General features: G+C 34.1%; 1 protein-coding gene across 4 annotated transcripts in view; it reads left to right on the plus strand.

Moving 5' to 3' along the window:
- Positions 1-19955, plus strand: part of CFAP44 (cilia and flagella associated protein 44) — a 94167-nt gene that overhangs the window by 32921 nt on the left and 41291 nt on the right. For all 4 annotated transcript variants that reach the window (XR_012496298.1, XM_019734863.2, XM_074331850.1 and 1 more), the window contains exons 14-22: positions 439-648; positions 1271-1381; positions 5048-5209; positions 6235-6474; positions 11707-11852; positions 12446-12716; positions 15399-15454; positions 15616-15778; positions 17380-17510. Coding sequence is in view for 3 of the 4 variants with exons in the window: in XM_019734863.2 (XP_019590422.2) it covers positions 439-648; positions 1271-1381; positions 5048-5209; positions 6235-6474; positions 11707-11852; positions 12446-12716; positions 15399-15454; positions 15616-15778; positions 17380-17510 (1490 nt within the window). In the remaining variant the exon portion in view is untranslated. The remainder of the gene's footprint in view (positions 1-438; positions 649-1270; positions 1382-5047; positions 5210-6234; positions 6475-11706; positions 11853-12445; positions 12717-15398; positions 15455-15615; positions 15779-17379; positions 17511-19955) is intronic.

Below are 19955 nucleotides of genomic sequence, written 5' to 3' on the forward strand. Positions count from 1 at the left end.
TAGGTCAGCTTTCTTTGTTATATGCTCTCGGAGAAGATGTTTTTTTTCCCTTTACCATGTATTTCAGTTCGTAATTCCATACTCATTTTTGTCATTGATTAATGTCTGTCTTCCCCACTGGACCATAAATTCTATGAAAACAGGGGCTGAGACTATTTATGCTCGCTCTTGGTTTGCTGGTGATAGGTGCCTGGTAGATGGTAGACAGACACTCCACCCACATTTGCTCATCGAGTGTTTGAATTGCCGCTGTTTACCTGTCCACAGTGACAGGATCTGTCCTAGAATAGATGGAGATTCCCAGAAAGTGGTATAAGGAATTATCATTGGGCAGTCAGTGTGAAATTACTTAAGTCTAAATAAAATACAGAGGTATCTGTTATGTAGTATAACTTTCTTAATCAACTAATTTCAGATTGCATTTAATTTTTGTCCAAGGTAAGCTACACTGGAGCACAGATTATTGTAGGATTCGAAGATGGTGTTGTTCGAATTCTTGAACTTTATGATCCCAAAGGGCTCACAATTTTTGCAGGACGGAAGAAATTTTTGGATGCAGATCTTCGTTTGCAATATGTTATCAAACCCCATACTGCGCATGTCACTGCTTTAGCTTATGATCGTGATGGAGAAATTCTAGCCACAGGGGTGAGTAGTAGACTTTTTTTGTTTCCTGTTGAACTTTCATGGTTAACGTTGCCTTATTAATCTTCCTACTTAATGATGCCTTATTTGCTGATACTCATATCTGAGACCATATCCGTATTTTACTTTCTTTGTATTCACATGCTTTCAGCATAACCTGTGCATGACATTTTAAGATATTCTTACAAATTAGATTCTACTGCTTATTTTAAATGACTAGAAAATTTCAGCTGGGAATCATGTAAGATATTTTACGTATAATTGATATTTTATAGCATGGGTATATTCTTATGTAGAACTGCCATAAATAAAGAGAATAACCATGTAAAGTCTCTGTGCATTAATACGTGAGCATATGCATTGTGAATTTTTTTTCTGAATTAATCTTAAGTACAGATATAGTGATCATTTTTTCAGAACTACATACTGGCACACATGGTTTGTCAAGTGTTCTCATGGGAAAAGGGAAGTGAATATTTGAAATAAGAACGTTCCCAGAATAATCTGGTATATGTGACCATTGTAGATATAAGTGTATAGTGGACATACTATAGTTGTTAAATGCTTCTTTATGGCACGGATTTTATAATAATGCATATTTGGTGGACATTTCTCATTTTCTTAGAGTAAGGATAAAACTGTCTTCTTCTTTGACGTGGAAAATAATTATAAACCAATTGGTTATATTACTACTCCTGGACCTGTTTGCCAGTTAATATGGTCTACAATCATTCATGTAAGTAATTACTATTTGTCTTTGTGCTTTAATCTCAATTAACTACATTATGAAGTGTTCTGGTAGAGAGAGAATAGCAGGTGGAATTATGAGCCCCACTCCTGGGTCCTGCATTGAGGGACCACAATGCTGCTTCCCAGGAATTCCACACCCTCCTCACTACCCCTCTCTCTTTCATGCACTAACTAGTTGACCACAGTCCCCTCTGTAAACATTGGGTTATATCAGGCTTTGCTTTAACACAGGTGCCTTTACCCAGATACACAACATGTCAGGACGTGTTGACTTGGGTTTGTCAGTCCTGACATTCAGTTCAGTTCTAAGGTCTGAGTGTATTTGTCCTCATCTTTATCTCTTTACTTCTCTTCTGCCCCCATTCTACCTCCATTTTCTCCTCTAATCTTCTAACACCTCTTTCCTAACAACAACTGGTGTTTCAGTACTGATTATTAATCTTAATTTCCCTAAGTTTGAGCATGGAATAATTCAGTCATTCGAATAGTGATTGAATGTCTAAACCAGATGCTGTCCTAGGTTCCAGGATAATAATGATACTGATGAGCTGCATAGAAGTGCTGTCAAGATTATTGGGGTCACATCTATAATCTATTTTAAGCTCTTCTAAGGAAAAGGGACTACGAAAATATAGTAGTATCTAGAAAATTGTTTTTTTTTTAAATTAATTAACAATACTCATTGTTTTCATTTTTGCTAGGCACCAGTGATGCATTCATAATAAGCAGTACAAAACAGTCTGTTCTGAAGGATAAAAAATGCAAATACTTAAAAAGTTAAATAATTTTATCACAGAAATATACAAGGTTCCACAAGGGAACCGGTGACAAATATTAGTGGTCTAGACAATATGTATTGGGAATATAAAACAGGGAAATATCAAGAAAGGGAGAAGTTAACATAAGTTATTATTTTGTATTATTGTCCCTTAATCTTGAGGAATTGGTAGGATGTAGGTAGATGGAGAGGAGGTGGGTACAAGTGGTTTAGCTGAAGGGAATGAGAGCTGCAAAGGAAGCTCTTTGTTAAAGCGTGAACGTTTATGTCACAGCATATATTATTATGTGCAACTTTCAATCACTTCCCTAGATACGAAGTTAAGAGAAACTGACATTTGCCAGGGGTTAGGAATGGTGGATGGAAAAGGGGTGGGTGTTATTATAAAGGGTGACTCAAGGGAGAGCTTTTTGGTGGTGGGATGGTTTTGCATTTTGATGGCTGTGGATGGTTACGTGAATCTACACATATGTGATAAAATGACATAGAACTACATATACATTCTATATTAATACCAATTTCCTGGTTTTGATATTGTTGCATAAGAGGTAACCCATGAGGGAAACTCAGTAAAGCTACATGATACCGCTGTGTACTACTTTTGCAACTTCCTGTGAATCAATAGTTGTTTCAAAAGTTAAAAAAATAAAAAGTAGGCATAAGAGACCAAAAACCTCCAACACAATTAAAAGCTTGTTTCAGGCAGTACTGTTGATTAGCCCTTGTATTTCTAACATTTGGGAATTACTAATATCAAAGTCAATTCCTCTCATTTCACAATATATACATGTATCAAATCATCACATTGTATGCCTTAAACTTATACAATATTATACGGCAATTATCTCAATAAAACTGGGGAAACGAGTAAATTACCATATATAGCTGATATGCTGCATACTTCAGCTGTCCAAATAGCAATAGCTGCTAGCTCCCCCTAGCTCAGTGGTAAGCCCTCCTAACTTCCTGAACGCATTAAGCATCTGCCCATTATTTTTGGTGTTTCCAATTAGGGAGCATCACCAGCACACATAGAGCCATTCTTCCTGCCGTGGTCACTCCCATGATCACGTTGGTAGCAGTGTGGAGAAATTACAAGGGAGCCAGAGGACAGGCAGGTGGATTTTTCAGGCAGCTGTGTTCCAGAGAATACGTAACCAGGGTGTGAAAGACTGTGTGGACATTAGATATGTAGTAGGTAGAACTGACAGAACTCAGTGATCTTTTGAATTTCTGAAGGTAATTTTGAGGTGTCTAAATGGAGAGTTCCTCTAAGATGTTTTTTGTCCTGCCATGTTCCTCTAAGATGTTTTTTTTCCTGTTAGCAAAATTAGAAAATCTTGAGTCATTCTAGTCCCTTCTCTACTTCTAACCACCCTGCCCTGATTCACCAAGCCCTACTGATTGTGCATCCTAAACATCTCTGAAGTCTGTGTCCTTTGTATTCTCTTTCTTCCTCATTGTTTCATGCATTACGCTTTGAACTTGATCTTTTCTCATTGTCTTGACACATATCAACTCACTGTATTTTAACACACACACACACACACACACACACACAGTATGCTAATATTTTAATTAAGGATTTTTGCATCCAAGTTTATAATAGTGATGATTTTCCCCTTTTGTAATATCCTTGCCAGTTTTGGAATCAAGGTTATTCCCGACCTCATAAAAAATGATGCCTTATTATCTGGACCTGAGCTATTCTTTTTTTCTTTTTTCTTTTTTTCCTTCAATTTATTGGGGTGACAATGGTTAGTAAAATTACTTGAGTGTCAAGTGTATAATTCTGTACTACGTCATCTATGTATCACATTGTGTGTTCACCACCCAGAGTCAGTTCTCCTTTCATCACCATATATTTGATCCCCTTTACCCTCATCTACCACCCCCTCTCCCCTTACTCTCTGGTAACCACTAAACTATTGTCTGTGACTATGAGTTTTTGTTTCTTTATTTGTTTGTCTTGATCTTTTGTTGTTTTCAGTTTTATATAACATATATCAGTGAAATCATATGGTTCTCTGCTTTTTCTATCTGACTTATTTCGCTTAGCATTATAATCTAAAGATCCATCCATTTTGTTGCAAATGGCACTATTCGTTTTTTCTTATGGCAGAGTAGTATTCCATTGTGTATATATACCACATCTTCTTTATCCAATCATCTATCTAAGGACATTTTGGTTGTTTCTATGTCTTGGCCACCGTAAATAAAGCTGCAATGAACATCAGAGCACATATATCTTTACGGATAAATGTTTTCAGATTTTTTTGGGTATATTACCCAGGAGAAGGATTGCTGGGTCATATGGTAATTCTATTCTTAATTTTTTGAGGAACCTCCACACTGCCTTCCATAGTGGCTGCACCAGTCTGCACTCCCACCAACAGTGTATGAGGGTTCCTTTTTCTCCACAGCCGCTCCAACACTTGTTACTATTTATCTTGTTGATGATAGCCATTCTGACTGGTGTGAGGTAATATCTCATTGTGGTTTTTATATGCATTTCTCTGATGATTAGTGATGTTGCTTCCTTGGCAGTCCTAATTTTAATATTCTGCCCTTTGGCTTAACATATTTTACAACCACATTTTTGTCTCAGAAAATATGAATGGCATCTATAAAGGAAACAAAATCTAAATCTAACTTGAACAGTTATCTTATTAATTAATAATGATATAATAATTAATTGGTATCAATAATTATGTATAGTGACTTATTACCAATAATAACTTCAGGGAGAGAATTAAGTATCTTTCAAAAATGGTGAGTACACATAGCGATTATATTTTCCCTGGTTTGTAATCTTCTTGAACTATGCTTTTAAAAGTTTGCTTACATGTGAATATATTTAATCGCTCTTTTCAGCCTGAAAGTACTTTATTGATTCTCTGTGAGAACGGCTATGTTCTTGAAGCTCCATATCCAACCATAAAGGAGGACGTAGAGGATCAACATGTAGTTTCCTATGAAATCAAAGACATGCGCACAAAATGTTTCCATTTCTCAAGTGTCAAGTCTAAGATTCTGGTATGAGATATCCTTGAAGCATTACCTTCTGATATTTTTTTCCTTCTTAGAATATAAAATATCCTGTGGTAAGCCTGGAAAAATACAAAAAGAGCAAGATATAGACCCCATATTTGAAGGCGGCAGTGAGTAGATATTAAAATCACAGTGCAAAGAAAATAATTTTAGAGGTATGCAGAGAAAAGAATAAATGATTGTGATGGAGGGATGAGAGGAGGTCAAAGATGACTGCATGAAGGTGACATTTAGTACTTAAAGAATGGGAATAATTTTGAAAGGATGAAAATGAGGAGGGAGACAGTAAAAGCTGGGAAAACATCCTGAGGGAAGACAGAATTGTTTTTAGTGTTTTGGGGAAATGAGAATGGAGTGGTGAAACAGAGGGATGCAGTTTGTTGAGGGGTGTGGCAAGAGTCTGTGACCAGCACATGGGGTTCCTGAAATACCAGCCAAGATGTCTTAATTTATTTTGTAGACTATTTGGACCCAGTGTGAGTTTTTGAGGAGGGGATTGATTTGATGAGATCATATAAATTTGGAAGATAATTCTGACTGGTAAACAGAATAAAGAAGTAAAAGATGGGAGGTAGGGCTACCAGGGATAGGGGCTTTTTGCAATAGCCAGTTGATAGATGCTGAGGGCCTAAATCACAGTCTTACTAATCATAGAAACAACTTCCCTCAGGGACTATTTCAGTCCACCTAATTCATGGGCTGACAGTGATAGACTCTGAGGCAAACGGTGTTTAGCTTCCTTATTAGAAAAAGAAATGACAAAATAATTTCTGTAAAACCAGGATCAATGGGGGTAATATGGAAGTAAAGTTATTCCAATGATTTGAAAAATGTAATGACAAAGTTATATCCCCAAATTGATAGTTATTTTTAAACGACATCACTTGTTACATCAGAGCTGTGAGTTTTTCTAGGACCCTATCTTCCTTCTACTTTCTTTGTCATCCCTAAGTATAGAATGAATGAATTGCAATTGTGTTTACATCTTCTTAATGTCTCTTTTGGAAAAGAGATTAATGGAAATTGAAAAGAGAAAGAAACAAAAGGAGTTGAAGGAGAAGGAAAAGGAAGAAAGAAGGAAGCAGCTAGCAGCAGTGACGGGAGAAGATGGAGAAAATGAATCCCAAGGGGAAGAGGAAGAGGAGGAGGAAGAAGAGGAGAAGCCATTACCTGGAATCTTTATTCCCTCAAACCCCTGTCCCATTCTCTGTGGATTTTACTCTGGGCCAGGGAAGTTCTGGGTTTCTTTGGTGAGTAATAATGTAATAAATAATTTTTATGTCAGCCCTAATTCAATATAGTGGATGGCCATTATTTTCTAGCACATTCTTAGCTTTCTCACTCTTATGGTAAGACTTCATTTATCGACTACTATTAAAGGTGTGAATTTTGATGAATGAATGTGAGTTACAGTTGTTTTTATATCATCTTAATATTTCCCTTATATGTCTACTTGTTATATCTGTTATCATCTATGACAGTCATTCAAACATCTATGACGTTTCAGGAGGTCAAAGGGGAGAAGAACTGAAGGTAGAAGGGCAAAGGGCGAAGGGGTTTTCCAGCTGAGTCTGTTGTTTTTAAATTTTGAAAATATTTAGTATTTTGAAAATAATGGCAGTGCTATCTGATAGATTTATGCTTACGTTTTACCTACAACTATGCTGTTTGGCCATATGAAAGTCTAGGAAGTGGCTGTTTTTAGATGGTCATATTGCCACCCTGAACAAGATGGGGACTTGGTTAATAGGGAAGAATAGAAAAATGGGTATTGGGGAAATAGGTACCAGGGACTGTCACAATGATGTGAAAATTACATCCTCTTAGCATATATTCTATTCTAATAAAACATTTTGTTGATCTATGGCAGGGGTGTCCAAACTTTTTTCAACGTTTTTCACCAAGGGCCATATGCAGTAAAATACACAAACAGCCAGGCCACTCACTCGAGGTGAAGTACGTATTGCCTTACCTGGTTTATTTAAGTAAATTAAATATACTTTTGGAATTCGCTGTGGGCCAATAAAAAATGGATTGCGGGTCGCCGTTGGCCCGCGGGCCGCAGTTTGGACACCCCTGATCTATGGCAAAGCAAGATTTCCTTCATTATAAATTTGTCACAAATTTCAATTCCACTCACCAAAAAAGTGATAATTGACATAAAAGTATATGTGAAAAATTATCACTAAATCATAACTGGTCCAGATTTCTGGGCAGGCCAGGACACTGGCTGGCTAAGTAAGGACTATTGCTATAAGGAGTGATGAGAGTTAACCTTCCCTCTCTTCAACTTTTTTTTAGAAATATATCTTTGATAGTATCTTCTAAGGAGCCAAGAAGGAGAAGAAGTAGTGATGAAATCACCTTAGAACTTCATTTATTAGTGCCTTTACCCTTTGTCTGTCTTCTATGTTTTATGAAACAATTATTGATGGCTACTCTTGTGTGAGGTTCAAGGAGTAAATGGATAAACAAGACATGGTTCCTGCCCTCAGGAAGTTTCCTGATAATCATGTGGGAGAGAGGCATAGAAACAACTGCAATATAATGTAATAGAATTCTAGTGTCCTGGAAACACATATGCAAAAATTATTTAACAAACATATCTAGTGTTTACTCTAAGGGTTGCCAGATAAATATTACATGGGACATACTTATACTAAAACTGTATTTGTTGTTTATCTGACATTCAAATTTAACTGGGCATCCTATATTTAAAAAATTTTCCCCAGTTTTATTAAATATAATTTTAATAAAAATGTCTTTATTTACTGAATAAAGACATTCAGTACTTTATTAGTTTAAGGTGTACAGCATAATGATTTGACTTACATACAGCATGAAATGATTAGCACAATAAGTTTAGTTAGCATCCATCCTGTGTTTTTATTTGCTAAATATGGAAACCTACTTATTCTGTACCAGGCACCATTTTAAGTGACTACCCAGCCACTCTATAAAATAATTGCTCTTTTCTGTATTTTACATAAGAAGAAACAAAGGCGTGGAGAAATTAAGAAACTTATCCAACGTCCTATGAGAGATAGAACAACGATCTGGACTCAGGCAATCTGGGTCTAGAGCCTTAACCTTAACCATGGCCTTAACCTGAAATTACACCTGCACATAAGGTTAAGGAAGATATATGAGTAGTTCACGGAGGCAGTGACACTAATGCTTCTAGATCCAACTATGTGCCGACTTTATGCCTACACATGAGCAGACGCTGTAGAAAACCAGTCTCACTGGAAGTCATGACCTCAGTTCTCAAATCAGTATTCACTGCGGGCTGGTTCGACTGCCCAGCCATGTTCACTAATCCACTTTCCAAATTATTGCTTTAATTCTTTCTTCTCCCCTCAAACATTTTTCACCTTCCCTCACTTTCTATTGATAACCTCATCTCCCATTTCACTTAGAAAATTAAATAAAAGCAATTGAATGGAATTTCCTTCTCTTGTCTCAATCAGATCTGATGTCCTACAGGGATACATACAAGTTTTAAGTGCTTTGCTATTGTTACAAATCATGAGTGTTCCCCTGAAACTTTCCAAGGTCACTGGTCTGAATGGCCCCTTGATCCTATCCCCTCTCAGTTTCTGAAGGATTTTGTTCCTGAAGTAAACCACTTGGTCTTATGCACCATCCACATCTCTCTGTTGACTCAATTCTTCTCCTCAGCTCATACACATGTTCTAGTACTTACGTTTTTTCCCTCGACCTCTCTCTCCTTCCCCTGCACTGCTCCTTTATAGGAGAACTTGAAATAGTTGCCTGTAATCATTGGCTTCATTTCTTCACCTCCAGTTTGATCTTCCACCCATTCTAGTTGGGTTCCTAACTCTACCACTTCATCAAAGATTTCCATATTGCCAAGCTCAGTGGTCCCTTGTCTGTCCATTTAACCTGTCAGAAATATTTGATAGGGCTGAGCCTTCATCCTTCTAAAACACTTTCTTTTTCCTGGATTCCAAGACACTATACTGGCCACTTTTTTTTTTTTTTTTTTTTTTGCCTCTCTTGCTGTCTTCTCATTTGCTGAACAAGGTTGAAATTTGAAGTACTCTAGGATGTGGTCTTGGACTCCTTTTCTTGTTAGATGACTTCATCTAGTCACATGGCTTTAAATATCAATTATATGTCAGTGAATCTCAAATTTTTGTCTCCAGTTGTGACATCTCCTCTCCTATTCAGACTTGTATACCTATCCAACTTGACATGTCTCCTTGGCACTTCAAAATTAACATATCCAAAGCATAACTTTTAAACCATATTTGCCCTGTACAAACCTGCTCTATCTCCACCTCAGTAAATGAGACAAGCATCCATCCAGTTACTAAGACAAAAATCAGAGTTGTTAATGATTCTTCTCTTTCCTTTGCCTTTGATACCCTTCTATTCAACGTATGTCTCTTATAAGCAGCATGGGGTTAGGCTTCTGATTTTAATCCTGTAGGATCTTTGTCTTTATTTTAATAGAGTATTATGTCCAATTACATTTAATGTAATTACTAATATATTTTAGATTACATCTACAATCTTACTAATTATTTCTATTTATCACACCAATTCTGTGTTCCCTTTTTCACCTTCTATTGGATGATTAACTAGTTTCTCCCCCAATTTTTCTCCTCTATTAGTTATACATTCTTTTACAAGTGATCCTAAAGGTCATATATGCATCCTTAATATAATGTGATATGAATTTATTATTTTACTAGTTCCAGAGAAAAAAGATCTTAGAGCATTTTAATGCCATGTATCCTCCTTCTCCCCTCATTGTCATATGTTTTATTTTTATACTCATATATGTATTTGTGTCCCCAAAAGGCATTTTACTATTGTTTTATGTTCTTGGTATCATTTGGTTTATCCTTTTTCTCGCTGCTAGTTTCTCTATTTTCGTAATTACATCTTTTGCCTAAATGATAGGTTTTGATATTTTCTTTAGTGTAGGTGAGCTAATGACAAATTCTCTGTCTGGGTGGATTTTTTGTTTTTGTTTTAAAATATCTATTTTGTCTATTTAAAAAATTATAATTTTCTAGATATTTTCTTTTCAAAGCTTTGATATCTTTTGTCTTCCATTCTGCTAGCTGCATCTTTTTATTGTTTCTTTGAAACCCAATGTATCTTTTTTCTCTTTTTTTTTAAAGATTTTGTTTTAAAAGTTGTGTAATTTCTTCATATTTATCTTGCTTGTTGTTCACAGTATTTCTTGAATTCTGACAAATTTTATTCAGTTTTAGAAACTACTCAGCCATTGCCTACAACAGTATTGCTTCTGGCCCATCTTTTTACTATCTTCTTCTGGGATTCCAATTTTGTGTATATTAACCCTTATCACTATTTCCCATCTGTTGAATTTTTAATTTCCATCATTTTTCCATTCTAGAATTTTCATTTTTTCCATTATTTACTTTTTTGTAGATTCCAGTTGAATTCTAAATTTTTCTATATTGCCTTCAAATTCTTTACATATGTTATCATAGTTATTTTGAAGTCTATTTTGAAAATACCTCTATCAATACCTCTTGTGTTTTTTCTTTGACCTGTATTTTCTTTGATCTGTTTTTTTCTTTTGATTTTCAATCAAGTCTTGTCTATGTTAGCATGCTTATTTTAAAATTTTTATTATTTATTTTATTTTTTATTAAATTTATTGGGGTGACATTGGTTAAAAAATTATGTAGGTTTCAAATGTACAATTATATAATACATTGAATGTTAGACCTCGTATGCAAAAAACTAGTACTAGCTTCAGTCTCTGTGTGTTGGCATTAGCTGCTGGAGATTTATTTTTTGTTCTGGAAAGCAGCTGTGATAGAAATCCTAGATCACTTTCATCAGTGAGTGAGATGACTTGAAATCAGGCTTCACTTCCTGTGAGTGCCAGTCTATTTCTGCATGTAGGGTATAGTGGGCCAGGGTTGCAATGGAAATCCCAGGAGAAGTTGTGTTTACAATGGCTTCTTCTCTTGGAGGACTCTGGAAATCTTTTCCTCTTCCTAAGCCTATGAGACTACAGATAGAGCTCTGCTCAGTTTCTTAGCTTCTCAGCTGCCACTTTCAGAACTGGCAATTGCCTCAGGGAGAAAAGCAATGCCCTAGACTGAAAACTAGTTCTGAAAACCATGACCTATAAAACTCTATCATTAAATGCTGCTTATTCATAATACTACTTGAAATAAAATGGAATTCAGTAGGTAGTCAGAGGTGATAATTGCTCTTCTTTTGACTTTTAAGTGGAAACAAATCATTGTAAGGTGTTTTATTATTATATTAATAATTGTTTAAATGCATACAAATGGACAGTGGAGATGCTTTATAAAATCTGTCTATAATCATAGAAGTCATTGAAAGTAAATGTTTTAAAACATCTATTTTGTGTTTTAAAATTTGAAATAATCATAAACTTCTCATGTGGTCATGTGTGTCTTATGTTCAAGTACCACCTTTTATGTTATTTATCTCTTTTCCAGGGCGGCTATGATTCTGGTTTTCTATATCACTGTGAGTTACCCCCATATGACAAAAGCAGTGATATCACGGAAAAGAAAGATGAACCTTTTGATTTCCGTTTAATTGAGGATACAGAAGATAATCCTATTCAAACTATCACTTTCAGGTGAACAGAATTTCAGAAAGCTTTCAAAAACTATAACCCATTGGTGTCTATTTTTGTCCATTATGAATATTGTCAATTTTTTAAGATGTGTCCAAATGGAGGGGTACTCAAACAATGTTAAATAAATCAAAGGAATAAATAGAATCGAAGCTGTTCCTGAAACTGTATTTCAATCCCTTCTATAAAATATTCTGTCCCCAAATTTCTGTTTATTACACAATTGAATTGTATGAATTTACTCTCTGTTACTGAGGAGGATGCTACTGCATGGTCAGACAATGAAGGTTCACGGTTACAGTGATTCTAGAGGAATCACAAATTGAATTATTAGTCCTTTAATAATTGTGAATTAAACATATATTGTGGTCATTCTTTTGGAGACCAAATATAGTAGCTCCAATTTTCTAATTGGCTTCCCTCCACCCCACTCTTTTGTATTAGTTTGCTAGGGCTTCGACATGTGAATTTTGAGAGGGGCATAATTTAGTCTATAATACCTTTGTTATTAAAAATTGTCGTTTGTCAATTAATTTAAAATTAGCATTATTTTCAGATTAATATGAAGAACAATTCACTTTCTTTTTGTTTCACAGTGCTAACCAATATATGATGTTTTGTGGAATGCAAGATGGAGCAATTCGAGTCTATATCCTAAGTCAGAATGATCTTTCATTGACAAATATGGAGAACTACTGGCACTTTAATATTCATGACAATAATTATGGATGTATTAAAGGCATTTCTACTAGCTTCGATGACCGTTTTTTGGTGACTACTGGAGCAGATAGTAATATCTTTGTTTTCAGCATTTTTTCTGAATTTGAGTTAAGGGAAAGCATCAAAGCCAAAGTGCCATCTCCCAGGGTATGTAACTAACTAACTAACTAACTAACTAACTAACTAACTAACTAATAGGAACAATGGAAAAAAAAAACCCTTTATTTAAAAATACTGATGTTAAAGTTATTCATACTTTTTTTAAAAAATGGAAACTATTCAGACACATTTTCCTTATATTCTAATCTTCCTACCAGTATTATAATTTTGACTTTCTGGTGCCTTTTCTTCAAAGATTAAAAACATTGAATTCCTGTTATTACTAAAGATATAGAATTCCCCAAATTAAAAAAGCTGTGTCAATTTTTCTGTATCAGTCACTTTCTTGATCAAAATTTGGTTTCAAAATGTACATTTTTTTCAGATATATATTTTGCTTTTCATTTATTCACTCACTTATTGAAGGGGCATCAATGAGATAGATATACGCTGTAATCTGTCCCTTCAAAAGGCGCTGTGAAAATATTGTCTGTAATATTAGAAAATGATAATGTGGATCATGATTAATAATTCGGTTAAATTATTCTATTCTTAGGCAGAGTACATTATTGGTTTTGTAATAAAGATTGAGGGTTCAGATCCCCAAAATATGTCCATTTGACCTGTCAGGCCCAGAATTTTCTATTATCAAAGTGGTTCTTTTAGATAAAATTATTAATAACTGTTAGAATTACTCCTAAGGAATAAGGAATTGTATTAGAAAGACCATAGTTAAAATTCCTATTAACACATTGGCTTCCCACTTAACAGCTAGCCAACTTCAAAAGAACGTAGGGTAAATTTTCATTTCTATTAATAGCAGCAAAATTTGGAGAATGGACTCTTGTTTAAAGAGGTCCAGCTTGGGAAGAGGAATTACAAAATGGAAAGTTTATGAACAAGAAGAAAATCTTTATCTTTCTATCTTGTGCCAACTCTCTCTATGGAAACCTGTATTGGATAGAAAAAAAATCCATCTGTATTTGTTTAAAAGTCCTTTTATTTATGACTACAATCAATATTTCTTAAATCACTGCAGTAGACTCTGCTTTTAAGAAGGCAAAATCAGAAAGAGTTGAATAAACAAACAAAAAGCTAAACTTTGCACAAGTCTGAGGTTCTTACTGTACTTAGGAATCAGCTAGGGAGTCCTTAAAAGTACAGTTGCCTGAGCTCTGCCTAAGAGCAATTAAATCAGAAACTCTGAAGGTGAGACTCAGGTATCAGTATTTTATAAAATACCCTCCTGCTTCTCCCAACCCCCTTGATTCTACTGTGCAGCCAGGATTGAGAACACTTGGCATATATTTTAGAAGTGTTGGAAGCACTTTGTTTAACTCAAATTTATTGTAAACAGCTGAGGCCAGGAGATCCTGAAAATCTCACTGATTTCGAGACCTTAGTTCTGGGCAATAAGAGAATAATAAATAAATAAAATTCAAGTTATGTCCTAAGCGATTAACGGTAACTACAATGTATCAGCCATCACTGTCTCTTACATTGGTCATAATTTATTACTTCACTTTTACTAAAGTCATAGACCTGTCTTACATAAAAATACAGAGGGTGCCAAAAAAATGTATACACATTGTAAAAAAGGAAAAACTGTATTAATATATACCGATAACAAAAGATGAATACAAGTCACATTTGACTTCTGCACTTACAAAAGGTGCTCAGAGTGGTTACCATTAGCATCCAGACACTTCTGATTATGGCGAACTATTGCTTGAGCAACGTTGACCAGTGTTAACATCTCTTAAAATGTATATGCATTATTTTTGTCACCCTCTGTATGTAGACTTGCATTTCATAGATATAAAGACTAATGCTGTAATAATAAAACAACTTGATCAAAAGAGAGTCTTTGTTTCTTTACAATGAATGACAGCAAAACAGAGACCTATCTGTTGTAAAAAAAGAATAGAGAATAAACAAGTTCAATTTTACTTAAGAACTAATTAGCTAGCAAACTAAGAGTCTTTGTTTAGTTCAACAGGTTATACCTCCTCTTTCTTGATAGCCTAAGACATTTTACAGCACAGCACCTGAATAAACAAAGTGCTTCTAAGTGATTTACTTCTTAGTACCCCTTAATTTAAATTGATTTTCTTTGTAAAGGGAGATTCATATTTCTGATTTTATTTCGTAAAGATGGAGATCATGTTATTTTGTGCATTTCCCACTGTATGTCTTTTTTTGCTAAGGCCAAGTAAAATGCTTACTAAAATTTTTAAATATATATATATATGTATATATATGTATATACATATATATATATATATAAATCATCCTAGTATACACATGAGGTGTTTGTGGAGAATCACGTATGTATAAAAGGGATATGCTAAAACAAACAAACAAAACAAAAAAACCCACAACAGTATTTTAAAATAAATGACCTATAAAGTTTTTGTGTGTATTCTTTGTTAATGACACAAGAATATTAGTAGTTCACATTTTGAAGGGGAATATGGTGATATTAACATTTTGTATACATATGATTAAGTTTCATGACTTTTTTTACCTACCTCTTTAAATGAAGCAGAAACAAATAAGTTTAATCAATTGCAATATTTTCCCTAGTTTATTATTATTTGTGAAAATACTTTCCAGGCCTATAATTGTTAGAAATTGTCAAGGGGGAAACTCCTTAATTTACTTCTGATTAGATATTTTAAGGGAAATAGGCTATTTAAAGGGGCTAAATTTTTACTCTCCTTCCTACAGTTTGGAATTGAAACAGAGCCAATTCCAGAAGATATTTTCGATCCCAAAGCCTACAGGTATGTTTTGATAAATATCTACTAGGCATGAGCTTTTGCAAAACAAACCAACATTTTACAGAAGTTGACAAGCTAAATGAATCTCGCAGTATTTGAATACTAATATTCTCTTTGCTGTTTCTGTATTCTAATTTGTCATCTTTTTAAATTGCTGTTTTCAGTATTGAGAATGCCAGAAGAAAAAGAGAACATGACAAGTTAATGAAAGAGGTGGAAGAAATAAAGGCCAGGAAGAGAGAGCAGCTCAGAGCTTTGAGGAATCAATTTCAGAAACTACTAAAGATGAATGAGGAATTACCCAAGCATATGCAGCTTAAAAGGACAGTAAGTTCAAAATAAATTTGATTTTAATTTTAATATATGCTATTTCTGGTACTATTTGCCCAGTAAGTAGGAACACTTAAAATCATCTTTAAGCTTCCTTTTATCTGGCCAGTCAATATGTTGGCAGCAACTAAACTACTGTAGAACTTGTCATGCATTTGGTTTGGGTGCAGGTGAACCTCTTTACTTCTGGATTTAGCTATTACACTTTTTCTTTCTTAACAAGATAACATATAAATATAGGTTTGAATCTGGTTATCAACCCTTATCATACCTAGCTAAGATATCTAATTGCTGGGTAGGTGTGTGCATATGTATGTATAATTTGATGCTTGGTGGTTCTATTTTTATAGTTCATCAGATCTGTTGAAAATATAGTACCTGGTTTATCCACAAAGTTTCTTGTAGATAACTTAGTAAGTTGTAGGTATGGGGACAATCACTTAAATGTTTAAGCTACTTTTGTATTTTTTTTCTTTTGTGACTTATTGCAAAGCCCCATCTACCAGGTAGGCATTAATTTTTTTTTTTTTTTTTCATTTTGTACCTCTTCCTAAATGGAATTACTACCAAGGGCCTAATCAAATAAAAACCCAGAATTTACTATCTTAACTATATCTGTGGTTTGCCCAGTCTTGTAATTCTAGAGGCACTTAGCCAATTTCATATAAAAATGCTTTGTTGAAATCAAAATGGTTAACTCATATTAGTTAAAAGACGTTTATGCTATTTTACTAAGAAAAAGGTTGACACTTGCAGAATCTGAGTGACATAATTCAAAATAAAGAACAACTGCGGCAGGTTCTGTGGCTAAGCACTTTACACACATCAATACTGAAAACACAACACCTCTGGAAAGAATAATTACTACTGCCAATTTAGTGTGAATGAAGGCCCTGACTTTTTTGCAGGAGTCAAGGTGTGTACTGTATTTCCCGGCAAATAAGACCTAACCGGAAAATAAGCCCTACCATGATTTTTCAGGAGGACATCCCCTGAACATAAGCCCTACTGCATCTTTTGGAGCAAAAATTAGTATAAGACCCGGTCTTATTTTCAGGGAAACATGGTAACACGAGGCCTCAAGTATCCTTATGGGAAAAATAGCCCCCTTGGTAAAGGACATTCAACTAGAACTTCATGATGTTAAGAAGATGCCAAAGACTTTGCTGTTTTTCTTGGGTAGGGTCACGTGGGAGGGGATATTCAACTAATGATCAACTGCCATGAACTTCTATGCTGTGCCCAGCTGATTGTGTAATAGTTTCTTTGGGATGAAGGGAATATTTTTTTAAAAAACTTTGTACACTCTTTAAATATTCTGTTAGCATTCATTTTTCTTCCTGTGAGAAAAATCTTTAAATATGTAACTTTATTTGCATTATTTTTAATTCTGAGAACTTTTTTCCATATTTTGTGGAAGTAAGATCAAAAGTATGTTATTTCTTTCTAGAATGGAGAGAGTTTATGATATTTGGGAAAGAGTTATGATGCTGCATGAAATTGAGGACAAAACTTAAAAATCTGTATATAAAACATAAGATTGACAAAGTCCATTGATAAAAGTACCCATTTTGTTGAACAAATCTACTTTTCTACAGGATTTTGACCTAGATTCCAAAATCCGTGCTGAGATGAACAGAAAAACAGTTTATGAAATTAACCAAGTGGAAAAGGAATTAGCCTGGGAAAAAGAGAAACATCAACTTGGCCTCAGGAAGCTACAGCATAGGTAGGATCTATATTTCTAGCAAGTTAAGATGTTTGAGAGCATATATTTGAATACAGTAGTTTACAGTGGTCAGATAAGAGGTCTCCTGAAGTATGCACTAACTCTTGAAATCTCAAGAAATCCTCTTGTCACTCCTCGTGGCATCTTCCTGAGCTTTCTGCTCACTCCTTCCTAGTTTAAATCTGAGAAATTTGTTTAAGAATTAGACTTTTTACAAACCAAATTATGTAACACATATTTACTTCCTGTTTTTAAAAAATTATTTTTTATCTAGTTAATACCGCAGCATGTACATATTAAAAATCAAAAATAAAATAGAACCAAGGGACTTATAAAGAAAGACAACAGCTTCCTGTCCAATCCCTCTCCTGTACCAATTAGACCTCTCAGGGGAAATTACTTTTCTTTGTCTTTTTGAGATATAATTTACATACAGTAAAATGCACAAATCTTAACAGCTTCATAAACTTTTACAGATATATAAGCACATATATCTACTACCCAGATTCAGAACATTTATAGCACCCCAGAAAGTTCCCTCTTGATCCCTCCCAGTAAAAATTTACTCTCCAAAGATGAATGTTTATCACCGTAGATTAGTTTTGTCTGTGAATTTCATGTAAATGAAAGTTGCAGTATGAACTCTTTGGAACTGGCTTCTTTACTTAGTATCATGCCTAAAGTCATCCGTGTTGTTGCAGGTAGCGGTAGTTCATTTTTTTTCATTGATTTGTAATATTCTGTTAAATGGTTATACCACAGTTTGTCCATTTAACTATTGATAAATAGTTGAGTTGTTTCTTCTACTTTCTGGCTACTGTGAATAATAGGGCTGTGAACATCTTGTGCATATTTTTTGGTGGATATGTGAACGTGCTTGTACATGTATTATGCCAAATCATCTGCCTTCACGTGATGTAGTCTCTGTGTCACTTCATAAAATCTTCCCTCCATGTATGTACAAATTTCCTCTTTTTATAAGGACACCAGTCATGTTAGGACCCACTCTAATGATCTTATTTCAACTTGATTATACTTATTGGTTATTTGTATAGTCTCTTTTGTTAGGTGTTTGTTCAAGTCTTGTGTTCATTTAAAAAAATGGGCTGTTGGAGTTATTTATATATGCTGGATATGAGTTTTTTATCATGTATATAACACATGCTATATGTATGTATATGTATATAAATGTCACATATATATGAAACACATATATGTGTGTATACATGTAAAGTATCTTGCTCTAGTCTGGCTTGTCTTTTCATTCTCATTATGGTGTCATTTTGAACAGAAGTTTTAAATTTCAATAAAATTCAATTTATCAATTTTTTCAATTTATCAATATTTTGGTGATGGAAGGAAAACTGTCTCTGGTTGGTGAGCAATCAATGTGATATATAGATGATGTATTATAGAATTGTATGATTGAAATCTATGTAATTTTACTAACCATTGTTACCCCAATACATTTAATTAAAAAATATATATATTTTCCCTAACTCTTATAGTTAGTACTTTTATGTTGTAGTTAAGGAATCTTTGCCTATTTCCAATTCATGAAATAGTTCTGTTTTCTTCTAGAAGCTCTATTGTTTTGCTATTATCTATGTTGAATAATTTTTGTGGGGGGTGTAAGATAAGGATCAAGTGTCATTTGTTTCTATATTGAGCTATAATAGGATCATTTGCTGAAAAGACTATTCTTTCCTCCCTGGATTATAGTGATGTTTTTTTCATAAATCAGATGACCATATATATGTAGGCATATTCCTGAACTCTTTATTACATTGGCCTATCTACTCGTATCTTTGTGCTAGTATCACATCTTAATTACTTTTGGCATCTGATATTATAAATCCTCCTGCTTTGTTCTTCATCCTCAGTATTGCTTAAGTTTTTGCATAGAATAACCTTGTCAATTTTCACCAAAGAAAAATACTAAGATTTTGATTGGAATTGCATTGACTCTATGGACCAACTTAGACATAACAGACATTTAAAAAACATTAAGGTTTTTAATCTGTAACATGATATCTCTTGAAAAGAATCAACTTTAATATTTCTTCTAGTGGTTACAACCATACATCTAAAATAATATATTTCTATGAATTTATTATTAATCATTATTTATTGACTTCCTAGTATGATAGATGTGGATTTTGCTCACCTTAATGTGCTCATGCTTTTCTCTACCTTTTTGAATATATAAAAGATAATAACGACTTTACTGTCCTTCTCTGCTAGTTATGTCATCTGTGTCGTTTCTGGGTTTGTTTCTATTAATTGATATTTTTTCTCTTTATTTGGGGTCACCTTTTTCAGCTGTTTTGCCTGCCTGAAAAATTTTTATTGGATGCCAGATATTGTGAATTTCACATTGTGGATGCTGGGTGTTTTTTTTACATACTTTTAAATATTCTTGATCTTTGTTCTGGGATTTAGTTA

The sequence above is a fragment of the Rhinolophus sinicus genome, linkage group LG01, assembly GCF_036562045.2.
Source record: "Rhinolophus sinicus isolate RSC01 linkage group LG01, ASM3656204v1, whole genome shotgun sequence".
Classification (NCBI taxonomy): Eukaryota; Metazoa; Chordata; class Mammalia; order Chiroptera; family Rhinolophidae; genus Rhinolophus; species Rhinolophus sinicus.